We start from the raw sequence: 12,781 nt of genomic DNA on the forward strand, positions 1-12,781 counted from the left end.
ACATCCCCTACAATTCAATTTAAAAAAGGAACTTCCTTTCGATCGCAACTACTTCAGACTCGAACCAAAACTCTGAGCCACCCCATTCGTCGCGATCGCGCCACAGATCGAAACGATCGTCACCGGAAACACGTCGCGGTCCGTTGCGCTCGCGAGAGGGTGCGGCGCGGTTCGAAGGCGGATCCCCTAGCACGCGACGATCCAGGAAATAAACTTTCCTACAAACTTCGCTAAAAAATAAACTAAATCCTTTCGATCGCAACTACTTCAGACTCGAACCAAAACTCTGAGCCAGCCCATTCGTCGCGATCGCGCCACAGATCGAAACGATCGTCACCGGGAACACGTCGCGGTCCATTGCGCTCGCGAGAGGGTGCGGCGCGGTTCGATGGCGGATCCCCTAGCACGCGACGATCCAGGAAACGCTGGTAGCCGAGGATAATGCGGACGCGGTGCGACACAAGGGCCCCTTAACAAGCATCGACGAGGCGCATGCACGAGCTGCGACGGCGCGCGGGCCCAACTAGGCTGACTCCTTGGGACCGCCCGCGTCGAGGACGCCGGGGGAGGCCGCGAGGACGCGGCCAGACCGAGAGGAACCGAGCGTACGCCTCGCGTTCGGATAATAAGAAATACGGCGCGGCCGCTAATGCACCGGTCCGTGCCGACACTTTTTATCGAGCCACGGTGTAAAGAAGGCGGGCCCCAAACAGCCCCGTCCCAAGTCCCCTTTCGCCGCAGGAGTAAATTATCCGGGGATATTAACCGTTTCGGGCTTGTTGTTTCGCCTGTTTTTCGAAATGCCCGCGAAACTTTCGGTGATAACGGTGATTTGTCGGTGGGTCCTCTCGAACGACTGTTCAAGGACCCTCGAGAGGAATGTTCGCTAGGCGGTTAATCTTGTGAGTGATAAAGGAAAGGTACTCTGTGTCGCCTTTATCTTTTCTATTGCAATAGGAGTTTTGTTTCGAGGGTAGAATCTGAGAGAGAAGAGATCATTTCTAGACAACCTAATTTATTTTTAACCTTCGCGAAGATTACTGTACTATTAAAGATTAGTGAAGAATTCCGCTGGTAGAGTTAATTGCGAGGAATCTTTAAACAAAATCTTCGTCAACTGTATAATTTTATATTACAAATAACAAAAGAAAACGCTCAACACTATCTATCTTGTCTTTCACAAGATTCTAAGGGAGAAACAAATAAACAGAAAATAACCTAAAGTATTTGTAAAAGAACAAATTTCTGAAGAATTCTACGAGTATAAAAACTTCGAGAGGAATGTTCGCTAGGCGGTTAATCTTGTGAGTGATAAAGGAAAGGTACTCTCCGTCGCTTTTACCTTTTCTATTGCAATAGGAGTTTTGTTTCGAGGATAGAATCTGAGAGAGAAGAGATCATTTCTAGACAACCTAATTTATTTTTAACCTTCGCGAAGATTGCTGTATTATTAAAGATTGGTGAAGAATTCCGCTGGTAGAGTTAATTGCGAGGAATCTTCAAACAAAATCTTCGTCAACTGTATAATTTTATATTACCAATAACAAAAGAAAACACGTAATAGTATCTATCTCATCTTTTACAAGACTCCAAAGGAGAAACAAATAAACAGAGAATAATCTAAAGTATTTGTAGAAAAAGATCATTTCTGAAGAACTCTACGAGTATAAAAACAGTTTTTTTTATCATACACAGAGAAAAAGGGAAATCAGAAGCGTACATAAATCGAGACTATCCCATCCTGGCGTAATTAAAATTACGAAACGTTAAAGATATTACGGGAATCGAAATAATTGCAGGAATTGCGGAACAGCGAGAGCTGTTCGACCATCCTCGACGAGCCTGTGCAGGCAGTCGCAATGCAGGGTGCACGTTCGGCTAACGCGGAGAACTTCGAAATCGTTCTCCACAGGTCGACTCACAATTAGATTCGTGGCATTTAGATTCCGACTCGATAACGGCCGACATCGTCTCGGTCGTAACTTTCGCTGCTCATCGCCGAGCTTCCCGACCGAGTTGGGATTCAGCGTCGTTCATTCAGAAAGAGGAAGAACTCGGACACGGGGGACAGACGAGCCGATGCGTGACCGTGCATAACGATTTTCCCTCTCTCGTCGTCGGCATAGTTGTTTCGCCACGGATCGAGTCTCCCAGCGAAACTGGCCGCAGCTTTAAACAGTTAAGTGCGTTCGACGTGCATACTCGTCGGACCAAATCTCCACTGCGGTTGGTTTCACGTGTACACTCGTCGTGTGAAATAAAAAAATTGACCATTCGCTATTAAAACTCGAAATCTCAATAAAATGTAATAAGAATACCATTTGGTGGTACGTTGCCTTTATATTACCAATACTTAAATTATTTTATTATTTTTTGACAATTTTCAAGCTCTTAGTGAGAATAACGTATTCAGAAACGAATCGTTAGTTTCTTTGACGAATAAGAATGTAATCCTTCCTCGTTTTTCGTAAAATGTATAATAGTACCATTTGCCCTGCGTTCCACGTGTATACACGTCGGACCAAATCTCCACTGCGGTTGGTTTCACGTGTACACTCGTCGTGTGAAATAAAAAATTGACCATTCGCTATTAAAACTCGAAATCTCAATAAAATGTAATAAGAATATCATTTGGTGGTACGTTGCCTTTATATTACCAATACTTAAATTATTTTATTATTTTTTGACAATTTTCAAGCTCTTAGTGAGAATAACGTATTCAGAAACGAATCGTTAGTTTCTTTGACGAATAAGAATGTAAAATGTATAATAGTACCATTTGCCCTGCGTTCCACGTGTATACACGTCGTTGCTTGCCTTTAATTCCGCACCCTGTGCCGATCTTTTCAAACTAAATTCCACAGTTAACTGGTTAAACAAATTCTCCGCTTTTGTTTCACTCGCAGATCAATCATAGAAGATTGTACGAGTGATTAATTATTTTTTTTATTTTATTGCTGTCGACAAGTGTTCGATGTAAAACAGACCGCGTTTGGAATTTTTTATTTTGGTTTCCTTCGCAGATATTTAAAATTCTATATTTCTTGACGATTTCTTCGAATCATCGAATATCTTTGAAGTTAGACAAATTTCTGAATTTTTTATTTTGTAAATTAATTCTACAGGCATTCATTTGTAAGTGATTTTATAGAATATAAATTAGTTAAAAATACCAATGCTTGCAATAAAAGCAAAGGCTTCGTTAATAAATTGAAGGTAGTGAATATTGTATGCCAATTTCATGTCACTTAGATATTTTTTACCAATTCCTTGCAAAAGCAAGGATTCGTTCGAACTGATGCAACGAAACGCAAAAATCATCACCGACAAATGACAAACAACGACAGAGAGGGGTCGTTAAGCCCGAAGCGATCGTTGTCGGTACGAACGAGGCACGATATTCAATTTGCCTAGGTTAGTCTCGCCTCTTAACGTTCAAACGAGCAACTTAACCTCCGTAGCGGCGACCAATTGAGAGTTACCAACGCCATCGATCCGGAAGTGCCATTAAGGCAGACACCTATGACGGATTACTCGATTTAATCACTCGAAACCTACAAAATCATTCCCCTCATATCTGGTTTACTTCAATTTCGACGGGTATATTTAATTTTCAACAAAAATTTGTCCGTCACTTCGTTCCTCCTGTCTCCCTCTTTCCATCTTGTCTCCTTTTCATTAAATACTCGTCGCGTAGATCGACGCTGGTCGATTATGACGTAAAGGCGACGAGCAAAAAGTGAATGGATGACGAGTTCATTGACCATCCTCTCGCGATGCCGATGGTCAACCTTGACAGTCCCCTTACAATAGAATAACGATGGAAATTGCTAGCCTCGTGTTAATGGACGACAAAAGTTCGTTAATCGGCATTTATTATCGAGAAGGTCGTTTCGCAGAGATCGTCCTCGTCTCGTCACTGGCCATCGAAAGTGCCTAAACTTTAGCGCAATTTTCTACAAAATTATATCAAAATCTACTGTTCCCTTTTCACAGTTCCAATCGTTTTATAAAATAATCAAAAAAGTTATTACGAATAATTGTAAAAAATAACAGATACAATTCGATTCGCTATTCTTAAATCATCCTCGATATCAAAATTAGTGTGAAATTTATTTAAAATTGATCCGCGAACATTTAAACGGATTTGGTGTGTCGCGAAACTGCGAAATGTCAATTTCAGGACATTTGTGGTTTAAAAAGAATCGATCTGGCTGGCATGTTTCCGCGGCGATCGACCGGTTATTCCTCGAAATGGCTACCCACGCCTGCGATCTCTCGCGGGAACTACAATTGGCGATCGTAAACCCAACGGATGCCACCTATAAACTAATTCAAACGCCGTCGAGAGCTCAGGATACATAGTTAGCTCCGTTTACTGGCCATTAATTTCCCGTGGCCGGTACTCGCGGGATATTATTGTATCACTGCATCATCGACCGGTAGCGACACACAGTCCTCGTTCATCCGCGGTGCTTCCGTGCACGGAATCGAGGCAACGAGTCACGGTTCGACTGTTGCTCGACCTTTCCTCGGAATGATCGATCGAACACCGCCGTCTGGGACTCCGTCGTAGATGGAACGCGACACGCGTTGCGATTTCGGTTTACAGAGCCGATATCCAGCCGGACGGTCGTGAATTATTGATCGTCGCGAATCAAGAGACAAGACGACACGGGAATTTCTATTTGGACACTCGAGGCGTTAGAAATGTGTCATCTCGACACGTTCTTCTAGCGTTTCATCCCCTCTTCTAGTTACGAGTGTTTCGAATTGATCGGTATTGTGAAAGTAATTTTTATTGGACGCGAAATTTGTCGATCGAAATCGAAGGCAATATCTGCGATTTTAAAGAAGAATTTCTTTGGCTGAAATTCGATTCGCGGATAAAAAAATTTGGGTTTGACAGAAAAGCTTTTGCTTCCCACGCTCAGTGCTAAGACGAGCTTCGTATTATACCTGCGGCTTCCGCTGAAATTGTAGAAACGATTGTAACATCGCATTAATCTTCGCAAAGCTGTTCTCAGATCGCGCGTACCGCACAAGGGAACACAGTGGCTGTTGGAAGCTCTCTCTATTTCTCAGACACGCTGACAGTTTTTAAATAGTTTATATCTCGAAAGAACGTAGAAGAACAAATAAAAAGATACAATTTTGTAACTACAAGAAACACGTGCATTTAATTTCTAACATTCGTACAAGTGTAATCAGTGCAACAATTTACAAATTAATCTAAAAAATTGCCAAAAAAACTACAATTTACTCCATCTTATCAATCGTCAAAGGGAATTTCCTCAAAAAAACAAAAAATTTCCATATTCTGTAACTCGTATCGCCACGATAATTGTAATATCCAATCCAAGGCGTTCTGTTCTATGAGAAAAAAATTGGTTTACTTAACGAAGGTAACGCCTAGAAGAAGAAATGTTTAAGAAACAAAAAATTTCACGCAAATTACAGCAGGTTGGTTCGGTAAATCGGCGAAGTTTCAGAAGCAACTGAATTATCCGGGTTACCTGTGTTCCCTCGTTAGTCAGACATGCTTAACACGTGCGTTAGAGGATGATACGGCAAGCATACCGCCGCAATTACGGGGTGGTACATACACGCGCACAGACACAAGAGACGTAGACACGCGCAGCTTGCTGCTCGAGCGCGCGAGAATCGTTTGATCCGCGCGACGCGCTCCAGCGGGGAATAAAAGAGAGAGAGAGAGAGAGAGAAAGAGAGAGAGAGGGACAGATAGATCATTAATGTAATTAATAATTAAAGCTGGTGGTAACAGAGGAATATGGTTGAGTCCAGCGCGCACACACCAATAGCACGGTTACGAGCCCACGTATCGTATTAAAACTGAATAGCACGAGACAAACTGGAGAAGAGGAAAAAAAAAAAAAAAAAATAACAGAAAAGGGACGAAAGCTTGTTTCATTTTAATTATCGTTAACATTTTTCCTCGTTTTTATTAATTGAAAAAGTTACGTAGAGGCGTAAAAAAATGGCGATCGTCCCGCGAGTGGAAGTTCTGCTCTTGGAGCGTAAAATAAAACGGTTATTGTTACGAGACCAGCGGACTTATTAAAGAGACCACGATTAATGGCGTTACTGAGACAATATTAATGATTACACACACAAGGAGGGCCCAGCGATCGGCGATCGATCGCTGGGCGCTACGATTATTCGTGCCGTTAGTCAGCGGCCAGGCTCTTGATTAAATGTGTTACACATCGATATCGAGAGCTCGAGCATTGGAACGGTTAGGTGTATATGAGTTAGGCGGAACACGTTCCGAGCCGGTGCGCCCGTTGCTTGACTTCTCGCTTTCGCGTTGCGACAGGTGCGTTCGTCCTTCTGCTCTGCAATTATCACCGATAGAGAAATTAATGCTCCTCCTGCCGCGAAATAATTGCAGTTTCTCGTCATTCCCGATTTCTCGAGGTCCCGCGACTCTCGTTATCCTTCGCGCGATCGACTCAAAAAGGCCACCGTCGTCCACTGTAATGTGAATTCGCGCTACTTGCCATGTAGTCTCGAATTTTTTTACAAATTTGTTTGGTATAACAACGATACTATGATTTCACTTTTAATGTACCGTTTGTATGAAATTTTTGCAGGCAATACTATCTGCGTATGATCGATTCTGTCTAACGAAACCATTCTTTATTCCTTTTGTGCTCCGATCTTTTTGAAGATTCAAGTGTTTACGTTCAAACGGTATCAGAATATGCAATTCGTTTGGTATTCACAATTTCGACCAGGACGTTCAACCACAGAATTTTTGTTTCAATAATTTTGTAATTTGTATTTTGTAACAGACGAGGTTTGTGTAAGAAAAAAAGAGAAAACAGAACTATCCCGCGAGACAAAGAAACTGAACTGTCTGTTGCTAAGAACGTTCGATCTGATAAGCTGCGAGCTGACGAAGTTGATCTGATTAGGCGCAAGGCTTTGCATTCCTAGCCATCCTTCCACGAGAAGGACGCTGACGATTTTCGCGAAGAGGCGCGCTTCTTAGAAACACCCGACAGCCCGAGATCGTCCGTGCGAAACTAGCGGCCCCGCACAAATAATTCCCATAATCTGAGATCGCTCTAGGACCTGGCCGTATTTTTTTCCTCCGGAACACGAAGACAACAACGCGTCCACGTTGCAATCGTTCTCGTAATCTCGCATTTTCTCCATCTCGAGGCCGTCGGTTTGAAGGATACGTAATACGCGAATTTTTGCCTTGGCCTTCTTAGACTCGCTGTCTTTAGGAAATTTCACGTTCGTTTTCTCTGTGCTCGAAGAAATCGTCTAAAACTTTGCAAAGGAATTACTAAAAATATCTCTTTAATTGAATATCTTCCTCTTCCAAAGTCCAATTGCGTACATCATGATTCTCATTGCTATCAATAATCACTTTGTCCGTGCGAATAATAAAGGAAAGCAACCAAACAACACTTTTCCTTTTTTTAAATCTGAGAAATCTCGTATATATACCTGCACATTGGTAATTTAAAAAAAAATAGTAAAAGAAAGTGACCAAACGAATCTCCAATCGTTTAAATATTCTTGTCCCTTGTTTAAATCTGAGAAATCTCGTGTATAACCTGCGCATTGATAATTAAAAGAGAAAAAAAAAGAAAATACTGCTCGAAGGATCCATCACGCGAATGAGGGAAGAAACGAAAGGAGCGCGAGTCAAGCAACGTCGAACCGTCTGTTCGCGAGTGTTTCACCAGCAATTTCGCCTGCTACTCTCGTTCGTATGGTGTGATTGCCTGGACTCACCGATCCTCTTGACGTGGACGTCTCGATTGAAGGAGACGCTTCTCTCGGCGGGCTTCCACCCGGAGACGGAAGCCCCGGTCGAATCGGGGTGCAGCAAACCGGCGGTAGGAGACTCGCAGGCTTCTCCCTCTCTTAAAAAGTCCGAGCGCTGAACCTCGAGCATCTTCCCGGCTTTTCTCTCCCGATCATAACACAGAGCGGCGTGCACCACCAACCGGGTCTCTCCCTCTCGCCACCTTATCCTCTTTCCTCTCTTACCTCGCAACCCCCGCGACCCAACTGCGCCTTAACACCCCGTTCTCCTTCCTTCCTTTCTTTCTTTCTTTCTTTCTTTCTTTCTCTCCCTCCCTCTCTCTCCCTCTTTCTCTCTTTTTACATATAAATATGTACGTATTTCCTATCTCCCATCTCCTGCCCTCTCAGACCCGATCACCGACCTGTAAGCCAAGCAAAGCTGTGCTCTTAGTACATCCGCGAGATTGGTAACCTCGTCGATTGAGATTTAAGTCCAGTCTGTTGTACGTAGGGAATAGAAGCGAGAATGGAGACGACAGTTTAAGTGCTTTTCTTTTTCTGGGCTCTGTCGAGGGGATGTTTCTTCTCTGCTTTCTCGCGGGAAGCTTGTCAAGCTGATATTTTTTTATAGGTGTTTTATGCTGGCTCGGTTGCTCCGACGTGAAACACTATGTATAACGATTTTTAATTTGTTAATAAATGAAATCAATGGCGCGAGTGACTATTCTCGAAATTGTTCGCGAAAGTACATTTAACCAGTTAACTGCGTTCGACGTGTATACAGGTCGAACCAAAACTTTATTTTGTTGCGATTGGCGAGTATAATTCTTGTCAAGTAACCTTCCTCGTTTTACTTTTCTCGTGAAATGTATGATAGGAGTATTTCCCTGCGCTTGACGCGTAAACTAAATTCCGCAGTTAACTGAATGTATCTCTGTACTATCATTGTCTAATTATTAATTTCTTTGCTGAATTCCTCCGGAAACTAAAATAACAATAGTTTCTCCAATACGCTGTACGTATCGTTCAAAGTCGCAGTCGCGAGTCTAAAAAGCGAGTACTCTCAGCGCAATGAAATACTGTTTAAATATATCGAACAACGTCGCAACTGGTTAACTTCTGTCCGACAAAAGCAAAAAGTGTTCCACGACAGAGCAGCCGATCGTACATGGCACGGGGAACGCGAGCGCACGTGCAGACGCGAGCATGTGTTCGTCTATTTTGCGGTCGTCCTTATTGCGGTTGGAGAAATCGCTTCTATCGGCGATTTAGAGTGGCGAGCCTGGTGGATAGCGCCGGTTACAGACTTAAGTAAAAGTGCACCAGCTCGTATTGTGTGTTAGGGCTTCCTTTCACATTTTGCCCTGGCCGCGCGGAGACACGGATACCCCGCGTTTGACAAAATGGCGTAACAAACGCGCTCGTCGGACCTGACGCGCCGCGGAGGCTAGGCTCGATGTTTGGCGTGTCGAGTTTTCTCGTTCCCCTCGATTTTTCCAACCCTGATCGTCGACGCGATCGCGAACAATCACGCTCGTGCAACGCTGCTCCTCCGCGTGTATCGAAAATCTCGCGCTTTGTAATCGTATTTAAAGTTCCCACGGTGTTTGCTCAAAGTCATCGTCGCTAATAAGTATCCGCGCGCCGTAATGCCGTAACGTTGATGCTCGTTAGAAGAATAGGAACACGTGCTGCCAAGGAATATGGTTCCCTTCCGCATTCTTTGTTTCGAGCAAAGTCGAAGCCAGTGCATCGAGTTAATTATAGGTGAATTCTGATTCGTGAAAATTCGAGTCAAGGCTTCTCAATCAATTTCAAACCATGAGATATTCAAATATTTCCATATACAAACGATGAATTTACGGTTCTTTAAATTTCTAACATTTGTCTTTAATCCAATCGAAAATATTTCTTTCGAGTAAATCGAACTTTTCAAACCGTGGACCAAACGATCGATCGATCTCGCGAGTAACAAATTGAAGTTCACCATTTATTTACCCACAAAAAAGGTTGGCGAATAAAAACGACAGTAAATAGCCTAAAGCACTCAAATAATAAAAAAAAAAAAGGAGGAAGCGAAGTTGAATTAAGTCTGGCGCTCAGCTTCTCGATTGCAGAGCCGCGAATGGCGCCGTTTCGTTGGAATTCAAGTTGCGATAAACGAACGATTCGAGTTTTCTCGAATCGCGAGAGGGTACCGGCAAGAAGGTATAACGATCGTTGGCGAGACTGTTCCGCGTGCAGGTTGCGCGAGAAGGACGCGTCGATCTCGTTTGTAGACGCGCGCGTGCACCGACAATGATCGCGGTGAACGCGGCTGGTGATAATGGCCCCCATTGTCGTCGTGCAACCTGATGAGACACTCGAGATACGCGCGAACGGACTATTGACAGTTCGCGAGGATGACGATGACGATGCGCAACGATGACAATGAGCCCGTGATCGCGCGATAAGCTACCTCGCGCATTCTCTTATCCTGCCCCGTCTTTCGTTAAGCGTCACGCAATGGTATAATCCCGGATTCCGAGCGTGACGTCCGTGTGGATTTTCTTATCGACCTTGTAATCGGAACGCGAGTTCTCCACCGCGTGCGTTCCGCGGTACAATTTTCACTTGAACGTCGAATTTTTTCCGAGTCGACTCGATTTTGCTGACCCTTACAGAGGTGGATTGAGTGGTAAACGGACTTAAGCGGTCGCGTACGGCCACGAATCGCGCGAAGGACCTCGAGATCTTAAAAGGACTTGAACATTTTGGAAACTACCGAAAAGGTAACATAATCGATCGAATCTAAAGACGAGATGTTAAATTTATGGGCTCTAAAAGATTTTTACTGCTTAGAACCCCCACTTGTCTTTAATTGTCACTGAATTTTTACGTAAAAGAGTTATTGTATATCCTTCGTCTTGACAAGATCGATGACAAGAAACGTTAAAGTTGAATTTTATATCCACTGTGGTATATTGCTTCATTATGATCGCAAATGGTATAAATCAAAGTTCGATTCTGTATTGTACAGACTATTCGAAGAAGATGGAACGTGATTTCGATAAAAAGAATTTTAATCGCAACGTGATTAAGTAATATAACTTGTTTCGTAAAGTTTCTCAATTTCCTTCGAAGTTCGTTTGAAATCCCCTGGGATTCCGAATTCGACTTCCGAGAACCGTAGTTTCGAAGAGCATACAATTACACGTATACGTATATAACAACGAACGTCTTCACCTACGTAAATATCCGCAAATTTCCGCAAAACCACAATTACGTGTTAAGTGGTTACTTGTAACACGACGAAAACACGTTACGATGAAGTAAAATGGGTACCTATAAAACCATCGACAAAAATACCGCTGATGTCTGGCCATAAACGTCCAACGCTACTTAATGAATCTACTGGGTACGCTTTTATGCTCCAATCGGACCATATGAGGGAGAGCCGGTGCTATGGCAAAATATCAGGAATAACAGAGGAAATGAATACAAATTACGACTAACGTTCTGTTTCTTGTAACAAATTTTTGCAGATTAAAAAATTCATTCTCAATTTAATGGCGGCATGTGCGCGAATGAATTTTTACGAGTCAATTAAACGAGTTAATTTGCTATAAATTGAATTTGAAGACGAAAAATATAGTCCCTTGTTGTTACACGTACAATAAAATAGTGAATATTATCTATGCATCTGCAAATATAAGACATCCTTTGGATTTATGCTTAACCAGTTGACTGCGTTCAACGTGTATACACGTCAAACCAAAACTTTATTTTGTTGCGATTGGCAAGTATAATTCCTGTCAATTAACCTTCCTCGTTTTACTTTTCTCATGAAATACATAACAGGAGGATTTTCCTGCGCTTGACGCGTATTCTCGTCATTGCTTGATTTTAATCACGCGCTTTGTAGACGATCTCTAAAACTAAATTCCGCAGTTAAGTGGTGAAACATTCGAAGATACTTCCACCAAATTCTACGTACAAAATAACTAACACAGGGAGTAACAACTTACAAAATTTAGAAAAATGCAAGCAGTTATCGATAAGTCGAACTATCGTCAAATTCTGAATCTGCTCGAAATCTAACTCAAACAGTGGCCAACGTTCAGTCACCAAGGACCAACCATCGATTCCATCGAGAGAACCGTCTTCAGTTCGCAAAGAATCGCGCAGGGGGCCCACGATTTCAGATTCAGCGTGCGTCTACGCGTATCCGCGCCGGATCTCGTTCGCCTTTCGAGCTCGCAAGGGTGACCTCGTAGGGCGGCTGATCTCTCAAGGCCATCTAATCGCGACGCGTTCGTGGTTGAAACACGCGAAAGAAGAAGGGAAGGGTAGCGCCTCGACGACTTTATTAGCCCCCTCGCGGAAGGGACGCCAGCGTCGAACGAGACAATTCGCGTGACCGTGATCACTGGATTAAGATACACGCCCGTCTCGTCGGCTCTGGCGGCCATATTTGGCGAACGAGTTCTCGCGAGGGCGGTCTCGCGGAATGACAGAACAGCGTTCCTCTCGCGGCTGCTATAAAACCAGCGCTAACGTGTTCGTTGAACGTTTTTTTTCCGCGCCTCCGACGCGGAGGAGTTCGCAGCTTCGCGTCACCTCTGTCTTCTTTGTTCCTGCGATCGTCCATTTCGTAGCCTCGCCGCGTGTGCGAGTTGTAAAAAGGCTGGACAAATTTTAGGACGACAGTCGATGGAACCTTCTTCTAAACTCGTCGCGGCGTTTACTTTTTGGGGTATGAACAGGGACTTTTTCTGAACGCGAGCAGAAACAGAGAGATAGAGAGAGGGAGAGAGAGAGAGCTGACTCGATGATGTCACCGGTGGAAACGATAAAAAGCGTGGTTCCAGCGAGACGATGAGAAAACCGATTTCTCGAGGTGAGAACGACGCTCCAGACACGGTCGCTTTGCTTTCAGGTTTATTGTTCGAGCCGGTGATAATGAGCGTTAATTACGTTTTGTTACTGGCCAATTGCGAGTATAATAGTAGGA

At 43.6% G+C, this 12,781-nt stretch overlaps 1 protein-coding gene across 3 annotated transcripts in view; it reads right to left on the reverse strand.

Moving 5' to 3' along the window:
- Window positions 1–12,781, reverse strand: part of Blo (bloated) — a 193,214-nt gene that overhangs the window by 144,718 nt on the left and 35,715 nt on the right. For 2 of the 3 annotated variants that reach the window (XM_076892704.1, XM_076892703.1), the window contains exon 2: window positions 7,774–8,210. The exons of the other annotated variant lie outside the window; for it this stretch is intronic. In XM_076892704.1, the coding sequence (XP_076748819.1) occupies window positions 7,774–7,936 (163 nt within the window). In that variant the 5' untranslated portion in view covers window positions 7,937–8,210. The remainder of the gene's footprint in view (window positions 1–7,773; window positions 8,211–12,781) is intronic. 3 annotated transcript variants of the gene reach the window in all.

This window comes from Xylocopa sonorina, chromosome 3 (genome assembly GCF_050948175.1).
Source record: "Xylocopa sonorina isolate GNS202 chromosome 3, iyXylSono1_principal, whole genome shotgun sequence".
NCBI classification, from domain to species: domain Eukaryota; kingdom Metazoa; phylum Arthropoda; class Insecta; order Hymenoptera; family Apidae; genus Xylocopa; species Xylocopa sonorina.